This window comes from Seriola aureovittata, chromosome 24 (genome assembly GCF_021018895.1).
Source record: "Seriola aureovittata isolate HTS-2021-v1 ecotype China chromosome 24, ASM2101889v1, whole genome shotgun sequence".
NCBI lineage: Eukaryota > Metazoa > Chordata > Actinopteri > Carangiformes > Carangidae > Seriola > Seriola aureovittata.
Window position 1 is genome coordinate 3,617,085 of NC_079387.1, and position 27,091 is coordinate 3,644,175.

The window sequence follows — 27,091 nt, forward strand, 5'->3', positions numbered from 1 at the left end:
CCAGAATCCTCCCGACATCAACATGATGCGAGGCAGGTCGAGATGAATTCATCAACACTGTAGCATTGAGTCGCGAGACCTAATGGAGTTGATAAAGTCTCCCGGAGATGGCTGACATCAGCTGTTTCCATCTCTGGAAGTCATTTTGCTGGATAATAAAAAACAGCAACAGGTCAGTGTAACCTTTCCTGTGTAACATACCGTAGATCTGTAAGTGAGCAGTTGAAAAAGCAACATAGTGAGTGTGACGAGCTGGCGAAAGCGTCACAGTCGGGCAGTTTGAGTTTCTGCCCCCAAACAAACAACCGACCTGTCTGCGGTTAGGCTCCAACAATGGAAGTGAAGCGTAGGCCTGAATGAAGATAGGAGAGAGGACAGTATCCTTCAGAGTCTAGACCCTGGTGGTGGTGGAGTGGAGCCAGCAGGTGGTTGATTGAAACTTTGTGTCGCCTGGACACTCTGGAGGTCAAGGTGGTGATGTGGGGGAGGTGGGTTGCACGATAGTAAGTCTTTAAAGAATGTATTTGATTTAATTTATCTTACTAATATAAGTAGGCAGGGCATGACAGACAGGAGGGATTACAGCATGTGTTGATGACTAATTTAGACACATCTCCCTGCTTGTTACTTATAGGCTTCATTCTCAAGGGCCATCCCACAACCGAACCCCTTCACTCAGGCATCAGTGTCTCAGCCTGTGTGGTAAAGGAGGGCTAGGGTCAGTTTACGCTGCTCCTCAGAGGAATGCTGGGAATTGTTTGCACTGTCTGCTTCAACTTCTGCTGCTTCTGGCCTGGCTCAGTTTTGCTGTTTCTGGATGCACACACACACAGGCACGCACACACACAGACGCACACGCACACGCACACATACATGAACTCAACTCAAAATGGCTTTGGTGTTATGGCTGCAGCCTGTTTGTCTGAACGGTGTCTGAGAAACTTTGGATAGACGTCGAGTTGTGTGTATGTGTGTGAATGTCTCAGTATAAACCCGTAATAGACAGAATCTGGGATCAACGTTCAGTTTCTGATGCTGGCGAACGCGGCGTCCTGGTCTGGTCGGCGAGGCGTAAAAGTGAGCCTGTTTTGAAGATATTAATGCAAATATTTTGCCAAGTGCAGAAATAAAACAGGGCTTTGTGGCTTTATCTGACACACAAGCAGGAAGGAATTCAGCTGTTTTTTTTTTTTGGCCTCAATCACATGCACAAAAAAGTATTTTCTGTATTTCTCACTTGACAAATGCTCCTGAAAACACATGACAAGACTCTCTAATGATACTTTCAACTGTTTCACAACATGGGTCTGAAATACCTGTGGTCTGGTGCTCTTCATAGTTCAAAGCCTGTAATGTGTGCTGCAAATTACCCATCACCCACCCACTACAGTATGCCCTAAATAATAGGTGGGGAAAAAAGAAATCCATCATTCATGTGAAAATTATCTTTGAATTAGTCTGGACAGCTCTGACAGTCGTGTTTCATGGAAAAGAGGCATGAGTTTGACTCCTTGTCCAGTTTTTCAAGCTGTGATATTTCATACCTTCATCTCCAGACACATGAATGTCAGACCGCTGCCAGTCCTGACTCCAGAGGAATAACATGAGCTTAATCACATTAGAAAATGAAAGGAAGTGTGCGCACACCAAAATATTTCGACTATTAAAGTACTGCAGTTGTACTGTCCTCTATGTGTCGTTCTAGAGGACATCTAGAATCGACATTGTTGTTTTTATTTGGAGGACTTTGCAGTGATTCCAATGAAATATATATATATATATATATATATATATATATATATATATATATATTTACAGTGGTTTAAAATTTACTGTGTCCAACTGCTGATTCGAACAAGACTTTCCTCAGACTTGCGGCTTCATTGGGGTACGGAGGGTCGACTTAGACATCAAACTACATCATTCAGTCAGTAAAAAATACCTCGCATGCTTCCAACATAGCCTACCTTTTGGCAGGTATGTTAGATGCAGGTATTTCAAACACAACCCAGAATATCTTAGACAAGAAAAAGCAAGTTTCAAACAAGGCTGTTCAGTCTTTTACATAATAGTAAAACACAATTATTTTCATATTTAACATAGTTTTACGTAAGTGTTTTGGCTAAGACATAAAGGCAGGATATGAAAGAAACACAAGGCAGAATAAAAAGCTTATAAACATATATAAGTTTTAAAAAGAGTAAAGCAAAATGAAATAGATGATAAGAATAAGCTAAAGCATAAACAGCAGAACAAAACTAACAGTGGAGTGCATTTACCTTTACCCTGGATGTACAGACTTTACCACGTTGTTAGTCTTATTTTTAGCCATATTTTAGGTTATTAAGGTGTGAGAACAGAGAGTTGTACACCACTTGTATGGTGTTCAAAGCCAATATTTATTCGATCCCCTGGACATGATGAGTTCTTGTTGCGGCCTAATTCCTGAATCCACACTGCGCTGTACCCGCTCTGTTACTACTCCCAAAGGAACTGCTGTTAAACTCATGTTTATGTTCTGTTTCATGCCGTCTGGATCCTTTTATAATTGCATTGCAAAAGAAATACTGGTATGAGGGTGAAAGAATCACATCTTTGTGTTGAAACCTTTTGGTCTCTTGCTTATTTATTTTTCAAAAAGTTTAAATCAGTTTCAGTTTAAATCTCTTTGCTCCATTTAACAACAGATACAATAGGTAAATTTAAAATATTAGTACATTTCACATTTTAATCCAAGTGATTTATATACAATAACTATGCAAATTAAATAGTCTGCAGGGTTTTGCATATCAGGATCATTAAGGTGCAGACTTAGCATTGAAAGATAGTCATTTACCATTGTAGAGATTTAAAGGAGCTATTTGTATGTCTAGCCAACATTAGTATTACTTACCAGCCTAGAAGAAATATTACTGTCGCTTCCAGTCTGCCCTGAAGAAGCTGCTACTTGTGCTACGTTGGCTATGTAGCAATAGCAAAACTATGTTAAAAGTTACAACTCCACCATGGACCACTGTTAATAAAAGTTCAAATTCAGTTCTGACACTGAGAAATAGCTTTATTAGAATGGAAATTATGTTCCGTTCAGTTATGTGTCACTTCAACAAGTTTCACTTCTGAGCAAACTCAAACATTTGCCCCAAACCCAGCGAGCCCAGACTTTGGCCAGACTGCAGTCGAGATAAATAGACAATGACTCAGCGGCTTTTCAAGCTGTGAGCGAGCTCTTTTTTGGATCCACCTAAAATTGATTAATTTACTTCCCCACCATCAAGCACGGGGGGTTTCCAGTCCACACATATCTGGCCTCCGTTCCAAGGGCAGCAGAGGAATGAAACGCAAGCCAAAGCCTTTGGCTCAAACATGCAGCCAAATAAATAAAACATTTGAGAGGGAGTTGCTCCTAAAGCTGCGGTGTTCTCTCGTATACGTGCAGTAATCTTGACGGACCGAGATTACCTCCATGTCCAAGGCCGATGGAGTGCGCTCAGAGTCAGATGACAACATAGTTGACATAATGTGGATAAAAGTGGAGAAAGTGCTATAACTCTGTGCATATGGCATGGAAAAGATGCTAGAGTTTTGGCTCCAGTATAGACATTATTAGAGACCATAAATTCCAAAATGTTAAAGAGAGGAAATCATCAAGTCCAAACTGATTTAAAGGCTCTGATAAAATGAGATATTTAGTCTTTAATCTGTTATTAATTCTTGGGACTCAAAAAAAATAATAGGCTGTCCTTATCTTGCATATAGAAAAGTAAAAAAGAAAACAAAAAAAAACAGTAATATGGACTTTTAATTGCACTATAATGTCCAATACAAATACATTATTGGCTAATGTTCAAAATGAGATGCGTAGTCTTCCAGTAAGTACTTTCTTTTCTTTAAGTCTTCATATGAGTAATACTAAAACTGACCAATTTTTCCGGTGCTTTTAATCTAATTACCGTCTAGCCCAGTCAAATTTCTCTATAAAATGTTCTCGGCAGGCAGGTGTGTTCAGGTACGTGTGTTTGTGTGCGCACGGACATGGGCGCACCAGGCGGCAGCCAGGCAGCGTGGAGGAGTTGGTGACTGACAGGCTGCAGAGAAGTAGAAAAAGTAAATAGTTATGGATCATATTCACCATTTTCATAATGTAATTATTCTATTCGTGTTAGTAACTCATTACATGCCTTCCCTGAAGCACAGACACAAAAGCTCTATTGATGGAGAGCTTTTGACACACCTGAATTAACTGTGTGGGTGCTTTCTCTTTTTAGACAAAAAGAAATTTAAGTGGAACTCAATCAATTATCTGCATCACTTTCCTCATTCCATAGAGCTTGAGCCCTCAGCCTGTGGAAACAGTTGTATAATGTCTTCTGTGGCTCTGGAGGAGCTTTGTCACATCTGAGATGGTTATTTTTACTGAAAGTATGTGTTACAAACTGTATGTAGTTTGTTAGGCATTTACAGGCAGCGAGGTTAAAACGAATGCGTTGACAATATAGTTCTACGTCCGTTAAATGTGGGTTTAATCAACCTGAATCACAGACCTCTCAGGCACCATCCTATTTGGCACCAAGTCAGATATATTGGAGTTTCCAGAAACATCCAAGTTTCCCAGTCATAACCACGACTTGGACGTTGCCGTGACCACCACTGCACTTACAAGTCAGAAACTGATAATTGCGGCCAATTCCCATATGCAGTATAACAACAGATGTTATCAGGTGGAATTCTGGGAAAAATAGCATCTAGTGTTTTTGGAGCTTGAGCCACATTAGTGACTAAAAGTCAAGATACGTCGGCCTCTGATGCACTGATTTTGACCTTTTTTAATTTGTCTCCCATCTTTATGGAGCAGTGGTAGGAAATCGTTGAAGTATCCTTTTCAAGAAAAAAAAAAAAGACATAGACACAACTCTATGACATAAATGTTGTGGTCTAGTCTGCATTCCTGTTTTGCTGCTGTACATTATATCCATTTTTCTCTTTATTTCCACTCATAATGGGCCTTTCATAATGGGCTGCATTCTGGGAAATGTAGGAAATCAATAATAATACTTAGTAATTAGTCAGGGAAAGTTGGAGAAAGGTGGGTGTGCCACCAAAAGTTAATAACAACTCATCTGGAAACATTTTGCATCCCAAACTGATCATATCTAGTAGTGTAGCCGTATGTAAAATTACACTGAAATACTCCCAGAACCAAATTACTTCAGCCAGCAAGTTGGTGTAAAATCATTAAGTTTTCCTGGTCTGCTCAACCCAGACGATTGCATCATAGAAAGGAAAACATTAAAACAGGAAGGGATCTACAGCGTAGCTGCCATCCACAGCGGTATCCATACACATTCCACATATTTCCAGTGCAGTGACACAGATGAAGCTAGAAAGGAGGTATAACATATGAAGACTTACAGCACAGAGTGAGGGTGGTGTGCACCCATACAACCCCACTATTTCTGCCTTCACTACAAGCTTAATGAGCAGAGGAAACGTTGGCAAAGGCGGTTTGCACCTAATGATCCTTTTCCTGTGATATCACATGGAACTGGCGTGTTTTGTTTTGCTCTGTAATTGGCCTGACTTCACCAAAGGAAAATACACAATGACGAAACGAATACACAGTATTTTGTTGTATCTCCGATGCTAAGTGGCACCACCAGTATTATGTCTGCGCAAGCTGTCCCGCATGGTATGCTACGGTGAATGGCTCACTCACTGTGAGATGTTAATGACAATATTTGACTTTCACTGCAGTTTAGATCTTTCAAGGCATATAGGTTTGGTGTTCGTAAGGGCTCTTTATTATTTCAAAAACCTTACCCCGCACCACTGTACGTTCAAGCGTCCCTGCTATATTTCGTATTTTGTTTCCAAATCCAGCGGAGGAATGCAGCTTAAATTCAGATCAAATGACTCTGAACCGCTGGTCTTGTGTAGATACAATGAGGTGTTTTGGATTGGAATTCTGGAATTGACCTTTTTCACGTCTGATGTTTTTGTCTGATGTTTGCATGAAGCAGTGAATCTTATGTCACACTGACAACAATTTGCTGTTTGGCTAGGCTAGGCAAGTTAAAGTCCAAGAAAGAAATTTGAATATTACAAGCACATGTGTGGCAGATTTCTCGTATGTTCTTGTAAATTTTCTCAGGGCAGCAAGACAGCACAACAGATGTGTGACACTGTGTTTAGACAATGTGACAATGTTGTGCCGACATGACAATGCTATAATCGATATTTTTATACGGCTCAAATGACTGCCTAGTGCGAATTGCTCGTAGCGATAAACCCACATGGAACTATAAACCGATTTTGCCGTTCTCCTCTGCTCTACAAGCAACTTTGACCTCGCCAGATTGACACTCGGCAGCAGTAGGTACGCCTCCCAATGGGACATAAAAATTTGAGGACATGACGGGATTAAAACTTGGAACGTGTATTTTTCATTTCATGGGGCTTTAAGCGTTTTAATCGGAGAAGTTTTGTGCTATTCAGCCAGTTAAGATGTCTTGAAGACTGACTCCACCACTATCAGTCAGAGGGCTAAATGATTTTCTTTAAAAAGTCTGGTGTCTGGCTTTGATGAAGACAATCCGTCATCTCCAGAACTTTTTGTATCCGGTTGCTCTGCGCTCGTTGTCCTCCTGCCAAATTCTCAAACCGTCCACCAAAGACGGAGAGGAACATTTCACGTCGCACCCCCGGCTCAAAGCGGCCTCTGAGACGACCGGATTAACAGCCAGACAGAAGAATTCAGAGGTGGTCATGAGAGAGCAAACAGCGCGTCACCACATTAAGTAACTGCTTCCAGCAGTGGGCTTGCTTGTTTCACTGTGAGGAAGTACTGCAGACCGTGCTGACTGATGTATAACGTTAACCTGATAGCACATGTATGTTGTGACCGGGAACGTATGCATAGTTCTGCCTCATTGCATTGGGACCATTAGCCTTCTTGCCCCACAGCTGTAACCGGTATTTAGTTTGCATCAGTTCATGTAATGACATCATGTAACTATAGTCATCTGTTGATGACTGAAGTCTCGTTGAGCCAAAATCTTAAAAGTCTTCGCCACAAATGACGAAAAGCAGATCCAGAATGTCAGACGGAGCTCTGTTAGCCGTTTACGAATTAGCGCACGTACACGTGCAATCACATTAAACCTGGGAGGCGTTTTTACCAAGAAAATGTGTGGTAGGAAAATTTAAAGGTGTCATATATCCACAATGGCCACTTTCCAAAAAGAGGTGACAAAAGGAAATCCTTTCATATAAGTTTGATGTATGAACATTTGAAAAATCTCATGCTGGCAAAACAGGAAATCCACTGAGAGCTCATAAATCTCTCCACACAGCTTAAGAGTTAGTCGTAGTAGAGGGCCTGTATGACGGACGAGGACTCAGAGGTACAGTATAGATACGATTTTGCTGCAAAGTTTCTCAGATCTACCTCTGACCGTTTGGCACACCAGGGATATTCATTGCCTGTAGCATATTAGCGAGCGACACAATGAGGTTCACCACTTTAAAACATTCATAAATGGAGTAATGTTTCTTTTGTGATGACTAACAGATGTTTCTAAACTAAAATGATCAGTTTTTTTGTTGTCTGTCCAAGGCTTTCAGAATTTGTATTTCTGACAGAATGTACGAAAAAGTACATGTGTATAAAGACACACACACACACACACACACACATATACTATATGTACCAAAAACGCAACAAAAGAAAAACCCTCTTCCTCATTTTTCTTTTGACATGTATTTGACAAGTCAGTGGTCTCGTTCAACACAACCCCACACAACAGGTCATTGGCTCCAGTCTGAATTCTTACTTTCTTTCTTTTTTTTTCTTTTTTTACTTCTGTTCCATTTATAATGAAATGTCAGCACCTAAATTTTATCCACAGCCTATAAGCACAGAACTTTAATGGACAAGCTTTAACATTTTTCACAGTTGATCCCATTTTCCTATCCTGAGTGGTAAATGCTCAATTATTTCCTGAGCACTCTCTCCACCAAGGGAAGTTCTGCATTTTTCTGCGTCGTTACGTGACTTTATGAGATGCAGATACAGACGGGTCCCGTGGACGGCCAAAGTTGACAGCTGTGGGTCTGCTAAATGGAAAAAAAGTCAGCTGATGCGTACAGAAGCTGAGAGGTCTCGAATCCGTGGTGACAGAACTGAAGCCAGGGTACACTGTCGAATATTCTCCTCCTGTTTTCGAGCGGGTCTTGTCTTTCTTTTACCTTCATTCTTTCTTTGGGTAATACCCACTAAGCAAACAAACTGTCTTATATGATAAATACAGTTGTTAATGTCCCATGTGTGAAAGAAATTACTGACCCTGGCATATGTATTTACTTTGGAAGCCTTTGAGGCAGCCAAAGCAGAGTAGGATTAAATTTAATTAGTTTGGGCAACTGTACTCAAAATATCATGCGTGCATAGTTTTACATTTACATGTCTGTTCAGATACAACTGCAGCATTTTCCTTTGAGGGTTGAGAGACCTGATTAAAACACTATTATCAAGCTAATATCATTTATTTTCAAAATTTCAAAATCTAAAATCGGTTGAAAATATTGTGAATTTTGTCTTCGCTGACACGACACCAATAGTATATACCGTGCGATGCTGACCGAACGCTACGAATGCCATAACAAAAGTATGTAGACCTTTGAGTCGGGACTATATAAACACACTAACCATTTAAATGTCAAGAATATGCCTCCGTGTTTAAGCTTTGAGAATCACAACAATAAAACCAATCAATCCTAAAGTAGTCAAAGATAAATGAGTCCCCTGACTTTAAGAGTGTAAGAGCGAGGTGCCAGGAAAAGAAATTTAAAACGGTTTTCCAATGTCCACGTCACTTCATGTTAGTGCAGTGTTGGTTTTGGAGCATAACATGTTTGCGGTTCTTGCCAAACGGCGGACGAAGTCTGTGCCTACCGACAAATTATATTGACGGTGACTGAATTAATCGCATTTCTCTCAATCACACGGAAGCCATTCATAGCCGCTGCCACATTAGGAAAAGCTTTGAGCTGTTTGACAGGGCACGCTTTTAGTTTGGAGAGTGAGATCCGTGGATAAAGTCAATTTTTTTATACCGAAACTTCAGTCTCGGTTATTAATCTCACTTGACAGAAACTAAGGACTAAATGCAAAACACAAACTAAACCAACGCTATCGTTAGTGCGTCCACCTGTTATCATTACAAATGACTATGAGCTGCCAATCCCAAGATGAAAGTGAGCTCATTGAGGAACAGGAAACAGCTTAGCGTTAGCGCCAAGGTTGTCTGTGCTGTTCATGTTGCTGCAGTAACTTGGCCTTGAAATCTAACAGGTTAATAACTACATGACATCAGGTATGAGGTCAGTGTTTCCATGCAGCTGACTGCTTGTTGTTCCGTCCGGTGTATTGTTCTGCTCTTTCTGCTCTCCGGACTTCACGATGAACAGTCACAAATGAAAAATAGGTTCCTCCATTACAAAAAACAATAGTACAGTCTTTAGGTTACTGAAGCAATGTTTTTTTCTGTCCAAATGGGGGGGGGGGGGGGGGGGGGACCGAAATGTTTTCTTTCTAAGCGATCACTGCACGAGGAGAACACGTTAAAGACCTAAAATAGCGACACAAACAAAAACACAAAGAATAAATCCTCAAATGTGAACCAGCTGTTCGGAGTGTGAATGTTCTCCCCTCTTCTCTTCCTCTGGTTGTTTCTTCAGCGCAGTGAAGAATTTGGACACGAGTGAAATATTTTTGACATTTTATACCAAGAACTCAGTCACGTGGGAGTGCAGGCCCGAGCAGCCTTAATGCTTAGTTTAGCCCTCCCATTTATTATCCCCATCTTCATTTTCTTCGGAGGACAATGGATTCAAACAAGTAACTGTTTGAGTGTGGAGTCTTAAGCTTTATATATTTGTAATACATCTCCCGCCAATAACTGAGATAGAAAGGTTAGCTGTAGGAATGGCAATACCGGTCACTCCACTTTGGTCCGGAGTGAAATATCTCCAATGGATTGCCGTTAATTTTGGGGCCCCCTTATTTTTTCCTTTTGCACCATCATCCGATCAAAATGTGAATTTGTCTTACTTTTTCATTTATCTAATACTTGCAAAACTAACGGCATTAGTGTCAGTTATACTTTGGGTTTCCTGCTAATTTGCAGTTGTTAGCATGCTAACATGCTAAACCAAGATGGTGAACATGGTAAACATTACACCTGCTAGACATGAGCATGTTAGCATTGTCATTGTGAGTATGATAGCATGCTGAGGTTAGGATTTAGCTTGAAGTGCTGCTGCGCTGAAGTACAGCCTCACAGAGGCAGCAGCACGGCTGCAGACTCCTAGTTTCTTTTACACCAGTTGATGGATCAAATGCTCGAATGTGGTGAAAGAACAATTCTTATACTAAGTAAATGTGAGGAGTAACAAAGTCCATTGTTTTGTCCGTGTCGGTTTAAAAGTCCCCCCCCAAAAAAAAAGGACATTGTGGTGAGATTTGCTTTGTCAACTACCGTGTGAGTACTGTTGTAGTCACAAAAACCCCTCCTCTCAGCTCAATCTTGACCTCAGCCAGCGCTTGCTAACCAAAGTGAGGCCATGCCCTTAAATCTTTCTGCATGCAAAGAATGCACTAAGACGTCCAAGTCAAACGAGAATCTTCCTCCTTGTGATATATAGTTGCGCAGCTGATTGGGTTTTCTCTTTTCCCTCAGTTTGCTTCTGTATATAATAACCTCTAATGCTGCAAACATGTAGTCCCAGCAGTGGTTTCTCTCTCTCTCACAGACCCTGTTTTCCTCCCTCCCTCTCTCACATACATGGACAGATCTAGTGCTTCTCTTCTCTCTCAGCTCGAGCAGCTCCACCCACCTGCAGATAAAAGCCAAACCCTCACCAGGGCTGCTGTTCAGCGTCTGTCCCAGACTCCTCAAAACCTTGTGATACTTCCACTCTGCAGCAGCAGCACGCACATAAAGGTAAGGGATGCATCACCACCGGCACCGCGGGATCGGATGACGTTTCGGTCGGCGCGGCTGCCGTGTTTAGGTTTTTCGGTGCAGAAATAGCATTCGGCGAGTAATCCTAGAGCGTGACACAGCTTATAGTTTGTGTTTTTCATGCATTGTTGTCTGATTGCAATGTCTTGCCTGAATCATTTCCCCCTGTTCTCTTGGCAAACTTGACACATTTCCTGTGTGAATTTGTGGAACAATACATGAGATTTGAGATTGCATGTGATTCACAGAAGTAGGACCAAAGAAAGGAACATGGAAATAGAGAGGCAGAGCAAAAAAAAAAAAAATTATTTTCTCAACTTCCAAAATGTTTCATAAGACATCCTATTTCACAGAGCTCACTGCTGTGAGCCTCTGCTGACAGAAGTCTTTGCAGATAATGTCTGACAGTTTTCCAAATGCAAAGAAAATCCAAAAGAGACACCTGGGAAGAATAACTCTGTCTTAAACTTGTTAAAATAAATGCATAGTGCAGCATCTTGACAGGATTTAGCATCAGTTAATGGAATGTCTTGACATTTCAGAAATGTTAGTTGCATATCTTTCAACAAAGAAAAAAAAAACGTAGGCACTTTTTCTTCCAGTGTTTGAGCAAGAACAGGATTCACTGTTGAGATTATTGTAGTTTTAACTATCCCACATAAATAAGAGGAAAAGAGGATTAGAGACAATTTTTGAAAGAGGCTTTCTGGCAGCACATTGGCTCTGAGAAATGAGTCAGAGATGGAAAGTTTGGGCTTCAGGAAATCTTTCAGGCAACTTAATTCAACTCATCTTCAACCTAAAACACGCAGACGTGACAGTTTTCAGTCTGATTTTTGCCTCTCTAACCTCTTAACGTAAGTTAATCACAGAGTATCTGAGTCTGCACCTGCCAGGAAACAGTCAGGAATCCCTGCTTCACACCAACTGCGGATTTATCACAATGTTAAACATGTCCAAGGCTCGACTGTTGTTTCTTCAGAACCTTTTTTCCGCTGCAAGTGAGTGGAAACGTGTCATAACAGCCGCTATAACTCGCATGTAGAAGTAGGTTGCAATAGCATGAAAGCAGATATGTTTTTTGTGCGAGTAGGAGATGTGGAAAAGAAGTTTCAGATACCAGAAAGGTCAGTTTTTATGGAGCTGAGAGGAACTTTGTTAGATCTTCTGTCAGCATTTGCAGCTGTTTCTAACTTCCAGCTCTTGATTTAAAGTGATCATGTTTTTCCTTTCTCAGAGAGAAAACTCTTAATTAGGGGGAAAATGTGGTTAAAGGAGCTCACGCACTTGAGGTTAAACAAGTCGTACAATTAACTCGCTGAAAGTTTTTGATTACCGTAACACTTGTAAGGGCTGTTGGCATCAGCAAAACGGTTGTTATGGATTTTTGTCATCCAGCGCTAAGCAGCAGCGCCGCGGAAACGCACATAACACTGTTATGCAGATGCGAGAAGGTCGAGAAAGATCAAATCGGGAGAATGCAGAGCTTCAGGATCCTTCACTTGACGTATACCCGCTCGCGTCGGAAGAGGTGATGAACTATCATCTATAGCGGCACCACGTCTGGGCCTACCATCAGACCTCCCAAGATGCATTCATGCATTTTTGGGGGTGTTTGTTTTGTTTTTCTGGGGCTGTGTTTTTTTCCATATGAGAAAGAGGAGGAAAAAGTATTTCTCCCCGCTTCAGCAAACAGTTAGTTTATAGTTATTTGGATCTTGAAATGATACATTTTGGGAAACTGAATATAATATTGTCCATTCACCGTTTATGAGGCCGAACTACATATCCAAATCGTCAGCTTGAAGTTACCTAAAGATTTATAGTTGTAGGTCTGGAAATAAATCTATTTGAAAGAGGTCCTCCAAAAATACAATTGTGTTGTTTTTTGAGGTTTGAGTGTGTCCAAAGGCCTGAGGCTAGCTGGATCTTCTCATGTGAACTCCTGAGTTTTGGCCCCAGATAAGCTCCACCACTCCAAGTCCTTACAAAATTCTGCTGTGCAGTCAGAGAAAAACGTTTTACATGTGCTTCAAAACCATCAGCTGGTCGCAAATTTACTGTCGCTTTAAAATACTGAACAGTGATCACAATAAACTCTCTCTTCAAGGCGAATAAAAGAACTCGCGCAGTCAGCAGAATATCACTACAACTCTTTTGTAACGGTATCGAGGCTGTCGGTTATTTATTCAGAGTATGTCATTATTATAACCCAGAACAATTTGCTTTTTTTCCACTGATCTGAGACACTGCTGAAAAATGCTAACGCCAAGCCAAGGTTTGTATCACTTTTTAAAGGAATAATTTGACATTTTTTCAAAATACGCTCGTTCACATTCCTTCAGAGTTAGGTGAGAGGATCGATACCAGAGCCGGTTAGTTAGCATAGCACAAAGACTGGAAACTGGGGAGAAGCACCTAGTCTGACTCTGTCCACATTTTACAAAGCTAGAGGCATGAGAGAGGTATTGACCCTGTCATTTAATCCTCAGCAAGAAAGCGAACGAGCATATTACCCAGTCAATTCAAAGCTAAGGGAGCTCGCTTGTTGGATTTATAACACTATGGTTGCAGTTATTTCTTTGTTTCTGAGAAATGTGATAATTTCCTTTTTGTTTAGCTTTTTTTTTTTTATAGATGAATGACTTACTTTTAGGGCGTCGGATCATAAAGTTTCTTAAGCTTGGCTTTTGTTGTTGTTGAGATGCTGAAACTTGTTTGCTTTGAGCAGAAGATGCAGAAGCAAACCTGTGTCGAAGCTTCCGAGTTTGACACCGATCCGTCAGCAGGCTGCGACTTCATATATCTGTTACCCTGTTAATGTCCCTCGACAATATTTTCTGTCTCCGTCTCGCACTCATACTCCTTCACAGTTCTCACCTACCGAACAGGAAGCGTTTATGTAGCTCGGAGAGAATGCGTCTCTCGATCCTGCAGCTGCAGCCTCTGCGATTTGAGGCCATGTGTGTGCTACCGTGCAGAACCGTCCCAAAATATGAAACTTTAAACTTTTGTGGTAATTTTGCATTGTTAACAAAAAAAGCACTCTGCAAGCAATTAATCTCTCATAGTGATCCATTTCACCCTCTGTGTGTGCAGCCAGTGGTAGTTTAGTTTAAATACACCATCCTGGAATTACAACTTAAAATTTTGCAGATTTATTGCAAAGTGTCTCTTATCTAAACTCCTAAGTAGACAGAGTTGTAGTCCTTATTATCCCTCGTAAATACTCCAGTGCAAAAACATCTGGACAGTAGGAAAAGGGAGGATCATATTTTTTCTCTGAGTGGCATATTTTACAGTGCGACTGTGTAACACATTAAGCTTTGCAGGACTGTCGTCATATATATCGCTGTCACCGGTCAGAGGATCTATACGCGTTGCAGTAAGCCCTAAATGATCGCGGGCCATTTTATGATCTCAATAAATTGAAATGGGTGCAAAAAAGTAGAAAGTTTAACAAACGCTGAAGACTGAAAACCATAATGACTCATCACTTGAAGGAGAGCTGCAGTTGTAATTGTCAGCAATAAACCCAGAGAAACCTTCTCTCAAAACAGCATATAATCACCACCTAGTCATCTTTAAATATTACACTGCTCCCACGCACGTTTAGATTGTAAAAACATTCATCTTAGGATGTCGGAAGTCTTCCGAGGTATTCACGGTCAATTTGCGACTGAGCCTTTTTGGCAGTTTATGCCTTTATCGGAATAATCGGCAGTGCCGGAAAGAGTATTCAAGTAGAAGTACCAGTGCAACAATCTTAAAATACCAAAATGACAGGTTAAAGTCCTGTATCCAAAACGCTACTTAAATTATCATTAAATATATTTGACAGTAAAAGTACTTGATCTGCAAAAAAATGGCCCCTGATGCACCAGAGCGTAAGCAGCATTTTACTGCTGTAGCAGGTCGAGGCGGAGCCTGGTTTAGACAGGAAGTTTGTGTTTCAATAAAAACAAAACGTAACAAGACGGAACAGAAACACATTTAATCAATAAATCATGACGATTTGTGTACATGTGTTAAACATGCACAGAGGGGACTGAAAATGGCGGCAGACAAAAACATCAGATCTGTGTAGACTGATCAGAAGCCCGTTGTCTTTCTCTCCACATTTTCCACATCGCACACCATCGTTTCATGTTTGACCGACGCCCTTTTAATCACGCCATCTCGTCGCGCCCTCTTATTTCGCGGTGGTTTTAATGTCACGGACTGGAGAATCTAGGCTTATCGCCTAATATTTGAATAACATAACATTGGAAATGTGACAATGGGCCCCAACTAAACAATACTTCTTTGTATAAGGTGTCACAAGCAAAGAGGTAAGGTACAATACGCAAGTAAACAGGCTTAGTTATTTTCCACCACCGTTCATCGGAAAAGCTCGGAAACAGGAAGGGAGACAACATGTGGCCTCTTCAACAGTGTAGGCTGATTTACACAGTACACAAAATATATTTATGCAGCTGCAAACCGCAGAATTCCACACGGGAGTCTGTGGTTTAAGCATAGTATAAGTGATCAGATCTGAATATTTGCCTATAAAATATAAAAATGTGGCAAAACAGCACGAAGTTCAGGCGAGCACTTGGAAAAGTTTGAAAAACCTCACAAGTGTTTCTTTCCCGCCGCACGAGATAGCGGAGCATGTCGTGTAAAAAGGCTCTCATCAGAGTAAATAGTTTCAGATTCAAAAATATATTCTTCCCATCTTTGTTTCCTATTGATTGTTTTTCTCTGAACATGTGAGCTATGTAAAAATTTGAAGCGCTTCCCTAGCTCTGAGTTGCTATTAAGTTCCGTCCACTGACACCAGATACTGTGTTTTGACAGAACTCAAAGCTAATAGGAAAATAATTCTCCACCCACTCCGATCATTGGCTGAAACGAAAATTGCGGGCAGGCATTCGGTGACCGGCGGTTCCCAGAATCGTAGGAGAGGGGAAATCTGTGGATGAGATGGGTGAAGCGGTAGGGCAGACTGGGTGGATGTGTGTAAATGCAAGGGAGGCGTAGGTGCAATTATGTGCATGTCGGTATGCTTTTGCCAAAGGTTTGGAGGAGCAGTGAGCAAACACTACGGCCGCCATTTTGAAAGTCATCCGGATGCTACTTCCCTTTATGGTCACTTGGTTATTTGGAACATGAGTTTAAAATGTTACCACCTTAAAGTGCGGGTTTTCAACCCGCCTAAAGGTCAGCTAACCTGTTGTCTGCCTCGTCGAATTCGAGGCGGTAGACGTCTGCGAAGGCGACTCCGGCCTTCGCTCCGCAAAGAGATCGAGTAGGTGTGAAGGAATGCTGAAAAAGAGCAAAATAGGTCGGAGAAGAACCGGAGCGGGCGGAACAGGCGTGCACATTTTGCCTCAGTTTTCAACATACTGTGAGGAAATCTCAATGTTTTCTCTTCCCATCGAGATAAGCCGGATCGCGGGGGAAAATGAAAATGTTTCTCGACGATCGAGCCGGGATAAATCACCTGCTCGGAGACAGAAGGGCAGTGATTTCAGAAAAGAAAAACAGATTCAGGTCCAGGATATGCTCAAGTAATGCAGCATTGAGAGAGAGAAACTTGTTGCTCTGCAGACTGTAGATGGAAAATAAAAGATGTGATGCACAAAACCAATATCCAGTATTAATTACAGAAAAAACAAAAATAAATGTGATTATACAAAAGTGTGTATATCAACCAGCAAGCAGACTTTTCTTACCACTGGAAGCACATTTAGTTCTCCACCCACGTTGTGGAAAACACCAGTCAACAAGATTGATACAAGTATAGATAGGATAGAAACGGAGTTTGGCGCCCTCTACCGAACCGCCGGCCACACTACTTGCTTGGATTGCACTGTAATTGTTCATTTCTTTCTCTATAATTTGCCAGCGGAATGTGAATGTGTACGTTTTGAAGTTATTGTAGGTAAAAAGGTGATTATTTCCCATCAACTGTAGCTTTGAAATATCCATATATCTCAGACCGTTACTTGACATTTTATACTGCATCTTTTCCCTCCCATCCCTTTATCTGAAAGTAACCTGTTTAAATTGCTTGCTTTGTTTAATTCTTGTAAATGATATAGCCTGAAATATTTACCATGCAAAGGGAAGCAGCAAATCTTGACGTCAAAAGCTGGGAATGGGAAATTTATGGCAGTTTTTCTGGAAAAAAAATGATAGAAACCATTAATCACGGTCTGTTTTCTGTCGGTAAATTAATCAACTAATCGTTTCAGCTCCGGACAGCGGTGTTTTTTTGGTTTTAGGTGTCTCTTGTGACTTTTGCCTGCAGAAACTGATTGAGCGCCCATGGCCGGCCAAGAGAATCACTGTAGAGATGTTTTTCTTATAAAGGCTAGATAATACACAGCAACAGCTCTCATACACATGCATGCAAACAGACACAGACACACACACACAGACACACAGGTGCATTCCCCAGATGTTGTCTTGGAGCTTCAGCTACTTCTGTCAGCTGTTCGTTGCATTCCTGTGTGTGTGTGTGTGTGTGTGTGTGTGTGTGTGTGTTGAAGTGTGTCATAGGCCAAGATACTGAACCCCAAGCTGCAATGAGTGTAGGAAGAAGTCAATTTAAACAAAAGCACATGCCAAATTCATCTATTGTAATATTTGCATATAATACAAAACAGAAAAAGGTTGTTTTTTTTCTATAGCAAAAACAGAATTGCGTTTATCACTTTATGTACTGGGATCCTAAATAGTTTTTTCCCTGAGCAGATTTGTTTTTAAACATTCACCGCATAGATGAGAGGAACCTACGCCGCTCAATAACCAACAGTCACTCGGTTTCGATAGTAATGTCTTTATTTTGGTTCGGTGACAGTTTCTCTTTAGCCCGGTCCCGCGGCACTGTTTGCCGCCTGCTCTCATTGGAAGAGAAAGACCCTCTGCGATCTGTTTAAAACACAAAAGCCAGGCCTGACCACAAGCAATTAAGACTGGCACCCGTATCTGTAAGCAATGACACGCCTCTGTTCCTCATCATTTGTTTATCGAGCGGTAGAGTCCCCCATCTGGAATCAGTCAGGAGAGGAACACAGAGGAGAAATGGAAATTTGATTATTTTCAAAGCCAAGCTGGAGGTGATAAAAGACTTGTGGCTCATCACCAAGCGGGGCCGGCCGCGGTCGTAAGTGTCGGCAAAGCAATCTTTGTCGCACGGGATTGTCATCAGGCGAGAGGGGTACGGAGGTGTCTGAAGAGTTTTCATCCAAGCGGAGTTCACGTACGAGATGAAAAGACTTGGGGGGGGGGAAAATAAAAAATAAGAAAGAAGGTCGTTTGAAAAACGGATCCTTTGTTGTCGAGACGCAGATTTGTATTCCGGAGCCGTCCGTCTACACATATACAGCGGGATAGTTTTTGTTCCTTTGGTAACATGATGCAACAATAACACAACAGCTACAGAACGTGTGAATATAAAACAAGTACAACACAGTGCAACACTAGTCTGTAAGCAGTTGAAACGTAGATCTATGTCCTGTTAAAAACCAGCCCCCCATGACGTTTAGTCTTACATATAAACTATACATTGTAGAGTTTTTAAATGTTTCTGTGAATCAAAATTAATGTGAAAAGGCCAAATTTTATACAATTCTTTCTTATATCGTAACAGGCCTTTAAATGTCAAATTTCAAAGTCTCAATCCAACACTGTGGAGGACCTGGCAAAATAACAGATCTCCACTGAATAGCAGTGCGTTTCCTAGCTGCCAGTAACGTGAGCTCAAGATATATTTTATAACGTGAACCCCCACCGTCTCGTCTAGTCCCTGTACACTGTAGTTTGTGACATGTGTGCTTTTGCTCAGATGGTTCAGCTGTAATTCCCCACTAAGCTCACTGACTGGGAGGTGTTGGGTTCTTCATGTATCAAAGACACCAAACAAAAACAGTGAAGAAGGCAACTCGAGTAACTCACATCACCCTTTTTCTCACCACTCAGAAATCAAGTGTCCGAAATCTTAAAAGCTTCTCTAGATAAATGAACGTAAATTATTTGATCTGATCCAAACACTCTCTACAGAGCAGTTATCTGTCCCTGGAATGTCTCCTTTGAGTTATACAAGAGTTATCCAATCACGTTTCCCCCAACTGAGGGAAAGGGTTTGCAGTTTTTAGGCTTCAGTTTCTGTTGGAATTCTGTTACCTTTAGACTGTGAGGCGAGCTGCGTTTCCACCACTGAGGAGGTGTTTTCACTTTTCAAACCAGACAGACACAATGCCGTTAAGGATGCTCTATATTCCCTCCGCAGAGGGGGAGGAAGACGGGAGGTGAGCTCACAGAGGTCGATCGGGCCGAGATCGGACAGATCGTGTCGAAAGTCGAACCGTCCGGGACGATAAGCGGACTTTAAGATTTACAGTACTTGGTATCGAAAAGACAAATTGTCTTTACTTTTTCTATTTTAGATTTAGGGGGATTTTTGTCCGGGACGCGAGAAAGAAAAATAGTCCTAAGCAGATGTTTTGTAACTGGAAATGGCGCCGTGTTCTCCCTCTCCAAAAAGTCAAAGCGGCACATATCTGATTTTATTCTTTTACGAGTAAAACAAGTAACCGGTGAGAAATTACACAGCCTCTGATATTTTCAGGTCTCACATTCAGTAAAAAAACAACAAAACAAAAACAAAAACAAGGAGGAATCACTTTGCGACTTTGGTCAGACGAGTCACGCAAATATGAAATTTCAAGTCATCGTGATACACCATCCAGTCTCCAAGACCGTGTGAATCCGTACACTTCAGGTTTAGTCCCTTGACGATATCCCAGACTAAACTCTCGGGTCGTCGCGTGAACTCTCCAGTGCAAATTCCGGTAAGAGTTATTTTGTCAGAAACATTGGCTGCACCGTGAAAAATCTGATACTACAAGGAATTTCAGCTCCACAGGGCTTTTGCTTTAAATAGCTCCATAAATCTTTGTTTGCTGATTGATAAGAGAGAATTGAAAGCTTATGGTTGTGCTGGAAAAAAATAATTCTGGGAAATAACCTGTTAAAGCAGAGGGCGGAACCATTTTCTTTTTCGAGTAATGAAAAATTCTCAGTTGCCCCCAGAACCCCCGTTCAAATGAAAAATGAATACAATCATTAAAACAAGTTCCTTAAGAAAAAACGTAAGAGATAAAACAAACTGCAGCTGATCTTCATATACAGCACAACAACACAAGGCGATCGAATAAACGGTTCCCTCATCTAAACTATCCATATAGAAAGATAGATATGAATGTCTGACCAGAGCACTACAGCAAGCAGATTTTGGTGGAGAAGCACTTCAGTGTGTTCACTGTGAATTGATGTATTTCTGCCCCGTGCGTCTCTAAGACATTCAGTCACCACAGATGAAACTCTGCCAAAAACCGCTTCCAGCCCCCGAAACAAGCTCTGTTACTCACACGGCTCGTCCCGTCATCGGGATAGGATGTGTTTTCGTCCGCCTCGCCTCCGAAAGCCACGAAGAGTGACGTATCCTTGGAGGTCGGAGGGAACATGTGTTTCAAAGCAGCTGCCCGTCCTCTTTGTTTTGCCGACTGTTTTACGGAGGTCGTCCGGTTTCCTCGCCAAGCATATGTTCCTTTTTTGTCTGCAGAGAATAGTTTGCTTTGTACGAGCGCAAAGGGCTTTGAGTACAGAGACGGTCAGTTTAACATCCCCATGTGTGACATCATGTTTAATTTAGAAGATCAACACTTGAGCATCAATCCCTCGCCGGCTCTCTATCTGAAAAAAGATGTTTAACAAACGATCGGTTTGCGGCACTCGGGTTCTGGGAAACATTTCAAAAAGTCTGGTCACGATATCAGTATGTGGCACTGAAACTCAGTCGCTGCGGTTTTTCAACCGCGGTGAAGCAAACAATGCTCGTATCGCCGTTTAGATACACGCTAAACCAGCTAAATATCACAGATCGGGCACGACCATTCAGATGTCTACGCGCGCCGCTGCCGGCCTAAGCTTCTCAAGATACTTGATAAGCATCTTTATTCAGTTTTATTGTTATTTATAGAACAAAACCAAAACTACAAAGCGCTTCTCACAATCAACAAAATAAAAGAATCAAAGAGGAAAATGTTTGTTTTAGGAAAAGGTTTAAAGCCCCCGAACACAGACTCCGGGCTTCTGGAACGGATTAAAACGGATTCTCAAACTATACACAGGCATTTATTAAGAGCCAGACCACAAAGAACCTTAAATGTAATCAAAAATCAAAAAGTAATCAGAAATGTCTTCAAATCAATCCTCGAACATACCGGGGGCCAGCGTAAGGAGGCCATACCTCTCGGTTCTGGTTAAAAGCCTGGCAGTTGAGTTCTGTGCAATCAAAAGTGTTTTTAAAATTGTAAGTTTTTCTTCAATGATGAAAACATAATTGAGGAGTACGCTGCAGAAAACAAAAAATTTCTTAGAGCAGGCTTCATCAATTGTGATTAACACAGGAATTTACGGTTGTAGTTTTAAGATTAGAAGCCAGCTACACAAAACGTACGTACTCGCTATTTGCGGTCTCATAGCTGCGCAGGCTCTACGGTCTCTGTCCCCGGTGCTGGATCTATACGTCGTAAAGATCATCTTTAGCTTTAGGAGGCCTCCAAATAACGGTGGATTAAAAGCGATCATTTAGTCCTTCATATGAAGATTTGTTTATGGCATCGGATTACAGTTTTTGTTGTTTTTCAGAAGATTTGCGGAAACAGATATATAGAACCTTTATAATTAGAGAAAAACATTCTTTGCCCGAGGTTTCGGTATCGTCTGCACTTACAAAGCCCACGTGATGTTTCATGTCGATATCTATCTCTCAGGCAGGCTGCAAAAATCCATTTCTGTAATTTTACAGTTGTGTTACATTTATTTTTAATAGCTCCTGTCCCTACATTCCTCAAGGAAAGGGGTGTGTCTCAGCATAACGGTATCTGTATGGCAGCTTAGCGTTACAAACCCCAGGCCTCCGCAAAAGGTCACCACCCGACATCATTGAACCTGACATTCATATTTTCGCAGGGCTCAGCAGCAGCTAACACCCGGCTGGAATCCCGCGCATGGCCACCGTCCCACTCATGCCTTGAAAAAGACTCAAAGAAGCGACCCGAAGCCAGGGGAGAAACCGGACGAAGGAGGCGCGGGCCAAAGAGGGGGCGACGACCTTCGGTTTGAGAGGAGTAAGGGCGGGAGGTCAATACAAATGAAACGAAATCAATTTATTTGAAACCGTTTAGCTAAACATGTGTCGCTCGATGCTGTGAAGCCAAATACTGTGTGTAACTGCAATCAGTAAAGTACAGTTATTGTTAATAGGCTTAAATGGATTTGATTGGAGTTGCAGCAAACTCTCTCTTGTATTGTTAATATCAAATTCATATATAACATGGCCAGAGATTTAGAAATTCTTAGATTAATAGTCTAAATTTCCACCTTCCCTTGTCTGAGGTTTTCTTCCTTGCCGCATAGTGCGATCGTAGTACCCGTGTGCAGATCAACTGCGAGGATTATCATCTCCAGCCTGACACTACTAAGATTGCTTTTTTAAATAATTGCCTGGAAAAATGTCTCATTTCCATCGTTTCAGCTCTCCAAAAACTTTGATCTCGTCGGTTGTTTCGGGACACACAAATACCACAGAGGTGGAAAACATACATTCACCCATCACTATTTATTTTCACGCTGTGCTGCTGGCAGCACTTACACAATCTCTTTAGCACAGACACGTTTAAAGGATTAGGGATGATGTCAGAAACTGACCGCGTCCCCCGCGAGGCCTCTTAACGAGGATATATGTTTTAGCAATGTATGCGATATAATTCACGTCAAGGATATGAGACTCTGAGGCTTTTACACGTCTGTAAACACAGGGAAGGAGAGGATTTTTGTTACTTTTTCAGTTTGACCACAGCGGGTTTCAGAAGTCCCGGAGGGTCAGCTTCAGAAACCGTTTCTTCAGAGCACAAACTAATACGAACGCCGTTTATCCAGCCGGCTCGGGCTCGGGGACTACAGTTTTATAGCAGAAAGACTTTGTGAAGCTTGAAAGACGCAGGCACACACATATGTTATGATAAAAGTCCTTATTACACAAAATGTGAATGTTATCCATCCATTATGTTAATGTTAGAATGGATTTTCTTCTGGATCTACATGAAATGCACATAGCCAGAGGGGGAATTTTGTACTTTTAACTCTATTGAATTCCTTTGATAACTTCTGGCACCGGTTACTTTACGGATTCAGATTAATAATACAAAATATAATCAACAAACACATTTTCACAAGATACGGAGCAGTACGTGAAGTAGCTCCAATTGCTTTTACCTTAAACGTGAAATATGTTTTTTTGAATTCCAATACTGGGATACTTGCACTTGGATGGAAAATAAATTCTTATCTGCTTATCACATTTATAGTTTTTGTTTTCTTCTCTCTTGCAGAAAAATGGCGGCCGTACCCCTCCAGTCTTTGTCTCTACTCGTCACAGCGTTCCAGCTGTGTTTATTACGCCCGGCCCACGGCGGGGCGTATTACGGACACAAGCAGCCGCCTCAACAGCACCAGCCCCTGCCACAATACAATGACGGGTATCCTCAGCAACAGTTTTTGGGTAACGAGATGCCACTTATGCCATTAGTGCCTCAGTATGGAAAAGAGCTTCCACAGCTGCCTTTGCAAATGGGCAAAGAGAGGCCACTGACTGAGGGCAAGGGTGAGCTCAACTAGTTACACGAAAATGGAGTTAATGTCGGTTTAATAAAAAGACAATCCTAATTATAATAATATAAAAAGATGAAAACTCACATTTATATTAATCCAGGTTAAAATAGAATAAAGACTATAAAACACTAATTTATATTGTTTCAAGTTTCACATTAGCATCGGCTAACCTTAAATTAAGCCGAACCCGAGATAGTATAGTAAGCAACGTAGTCGCATGATTTAAAAAAAGCGCCTCAAAATTGCATTATTCAGTTTTAATTCACTCTGTTATAAGAAACGATTTCTACAAACATTTGACATTTTCTTCAACGTTTTAAATAAACAGACGTCTGGATCAGTGCGGATGGATTTAGCGGGTCGATATTCACGTCCGTCTACCAAATGTTTTCTCTTTTTCTCAGGTCAAACATTTCCCAGAGGGGCTAAAGGCCCACCTCCCCCCGGCCCAGGCGGAGAGGGTCTCAGAGAGGGACCGCAAGGAATTCAAGGCCCCCCAGGAATAACGGGACCGCCGGGACCGCAAGGCCCCCCGGGACTCCCGGGCCAGGGAATGCCAGGGTCGCCGGGAAAGCCGGGACCTCCCGGTCCTCAAGGTTACCCGGGGATAGGAAAACCCGGCATGCCGGGATTGCCGGGAAAACCCGGAGGACCCGGATTACCGGGAGCGAAAGGCGACCTAGGTCCCAACGGCGGCGAAGGACCGACCGGACTCCCCGGGCCGGCGGGACTCCCGGGTCCCCCCGGCCTCCCCGGGATTTCGAAATCGGGAGGCCAGGGGCTGCCGGGACAGCCGGGTCCTCTAGGGGAGCCCGGTCAAAAAGGTCCACCCGGGATACCCGGTCCCCCGGGCCCCAGGGGAGACAAAGGACTCGGTCTACCCGGTTTGCCGGGTTTGAAAGGGCCCGGCGGACCGCCGGGTCCGCCCGGAAACGCGGGCATGCCCGGCATCGGTACGCCCGGCCTCAACGGTCTCCCCGGGCAACCGGGGATACCGGGAAAGTCCGGTCCTCCCGGAGAGCCGGGACCGGCGGGCTCACCCGGCGACAGAGGTCATCCGGGACCGCCGGGCCCACCGGGAATGGGAAAACCAGGGAAAGACGGTTTTAGAGGACAACCCGGGCTCTCGGGAGGGAAAGGGGAACCGGGCCCTCCCGGTTTGCCGGGGGGTCCGGGATCGCCGGGCTACGGTAAACCGGGCTTTCCGGGACCTAAAGGTCACAAGGGACACACCGGTCTTCCCGGACCTCCGGGCTCTAAAGGCGATAGAGGTCACGGAGGTCTCCCGGGCGTCATCGGTCCCACCGGTCCCAGCGGCAGGCCCGGCCCGCCGGGTCCGATAGGACCTCCCGGCAGTCTGGGCTTCCCGGGGCAAAAGGGAGAGTACGGCGCCGGAGGACCGAAAGGAATTCCCGGGATAAAGGGCGAATTAGGGCCTCCGGGTCTTCCGGGACTGCCTGGTAGGTCGGGAGAGGGCGGGCAACCCGGACAGAGGGGTTTACAAGGGCCCATCGGACCGAAAGGAGAAGCCGGCGTCAGGGGTATATCCGGTCCCCCCGGCGCGGCGGGATTACCCGGACCGAGAGGAGAGGGGGGACAACCCGGAGAGACGGGCCACCAGGGGCCGCAAGGGATCCCGGGGCTCACGGGACCGGGGGGGCCGATCGGACCTCCCGGGCTACCGGGACAAAAAGGCGAGACAGGCCCGCCCGGCAAACCCGGCTATCCCGGCGACGGAAAGCCGGGACCCCCCGGTCACGTCGGCCTTCAAGGTAATCCCGGCCCCGGCGGCCCGTCCGGACTTCCGGGGCAACCGGGACAACCCGGACCTCCCGGTCCTCCGGGACTACCCGCCGTATCTCCCGACCTCGGACAGATCCTCCCCGTGACCGGCCCGTACGGCGGCCAAAAGCAAGGCTACAGGAAGAACGGAGGTGAGATTAGCGGAAACGGTCCGGAGATGCCCGCGTTCACGGCTAAGCTCACGAATCCGTTCCCTCCCGTGGGTTCTCCGGTAGTCTTTGACAAACTCCTGCACAACGGCAATCAAGATTACAATCCCCAAACCGGCGTTTTCACCTGTAGCGTACCGGGAGTCTACTACTTTTCTTACCACGTCCACTGCAAAGGAGGTAACGTGTGGGTGGCACTGATGAAGAACAACGAGCCAGCGATGTACACTTACGACGAGTACAAAAAGGGCTTGCTGGATCAGGCTTCGGGGAGCGCCGTACTCCCGTTACGACAAGGAGACACCGTGCACATACAGCTGCCGTCGGACCAGGCCGCGGGACTTTACGCCGGTCAATACGTGCACTCTGTGTTTGCCGGATACTTATTGTACCCGATGTGAGAAGCGCGTATATACACGGGAGAGGATAACGGCGCATCGACGGTAAATCTTATATTTGGGCTCAAAGGTACAATATATAGGTCAAGCGAAACGGTTCAGAAACAGCGACATACTTTATCAAATCTTCACATCCGTATTGACGCGCAGCGTCGGAGTCTCGGAAAGAGCGGTTACAAAATAACGAGGGCGCCGCGTATAGAACGATAAACCGATATCTCAGTCGCGATAATTCTCGTACGTTTACATTGCGCATTTATTCTTATATCCATACGTACACAGTATATCATTGTTTGTGACTTGCCTGGAATAATTCCTGGAACATTGAGGCTTTCTGTTGCAGAATTATATTCACTTTTCACTCATTTTTTTTAACGGCTTTACAGTTATAAACTGAAGATCGGGCACATAAGATCATATCGGTTTCATCGTACAACGCGTTTACTCAAAGTTACGGTAACGTACAGTCGGGTTATGTATTTTGGGCCATCGCGCAGTGTTTAAGTTATTGTCTTTTTACCTTATTTGGAAAATGCAGCTTTTTAATACAAGAAATAGCAGTCCAGAACAGAACAGAAGAAGTACTTTTTCCCACAATTTGGCAGACTATCTTTTGATTCTTTCCTTTTGACTATTTGATGTCATGGATTTGTTTTGTCAGTTTGTCAATATTTTCTGTAATTTATTTGTTTGACTACTGATTACTCGGGATCGTTGCGTTTTTTTTTTAAACGGCGGGAATTATTCCAAAATGCAGAACACAGCATACAGGTTCTGTGGCAAAAAAGAAGACAAATATTCAACAATGTTTATACACCCATCCGTGTCAGTATTTACAGTTTTTATATTTAGTTTAGGTGTCGAAACTGTAGATGAAATATTTTTGAACTTTGGACAACGGTGCATAAGCAAATAGAAAATTGTGCCTAAATATGTGAATTTTGGTCTGTGTTGCTTTTACTGGTGAATTTGAATAAATAAATAAATAACA

The 27,091-nt window shown here is 43.0% G+C and overlaps 1 protein-coding gene across 6 annotated transcripts; it reads left to right on the forward strand.

Moving 5' to 3' along the window:
• LOC130165529 (collagen alpha-1(VIII) chain-like) lies at positions 1-27,091 on the forward strand. 6 transcript variants are annotated; one of them, XM_056370869.1, is made up of 5 exons: positions 67-172; positions 10,810-11,000; positions 22,050-22,207; positions 23,471-23,742; positions 24,155-27,091. In XM_056370869.1, the coding sequence occupies exons 4-5, from the start codon at positions 23,475-23,477 to the stop codon at positions 26,101-26,103; spliced, it is 2,217 nt and encodes a 738-aa protein (XP_056226844.1). In that variant the 5' UTR covers positions 67-172; positions 10,810-11,000; positions 22,050-22,207; positions 23,471-23,474; the 3' UTR covers positions 26,104-27,091. The 6 variants fall into 6 exon arrangements, with proteins under 6 accessions (XP_056226842.1, XP_056226841.1, XP_056226843.1 ...); XM_056370870.1 differs by having other exon boundaries at positions 98-172; positions 10,850-11,000; XM_056370867.1 differs by lacking the exon at positions 10,810-11,000 and having other exon boundaries at positions 1-172; positions 22,050-22,220; positions 23,471-23,640.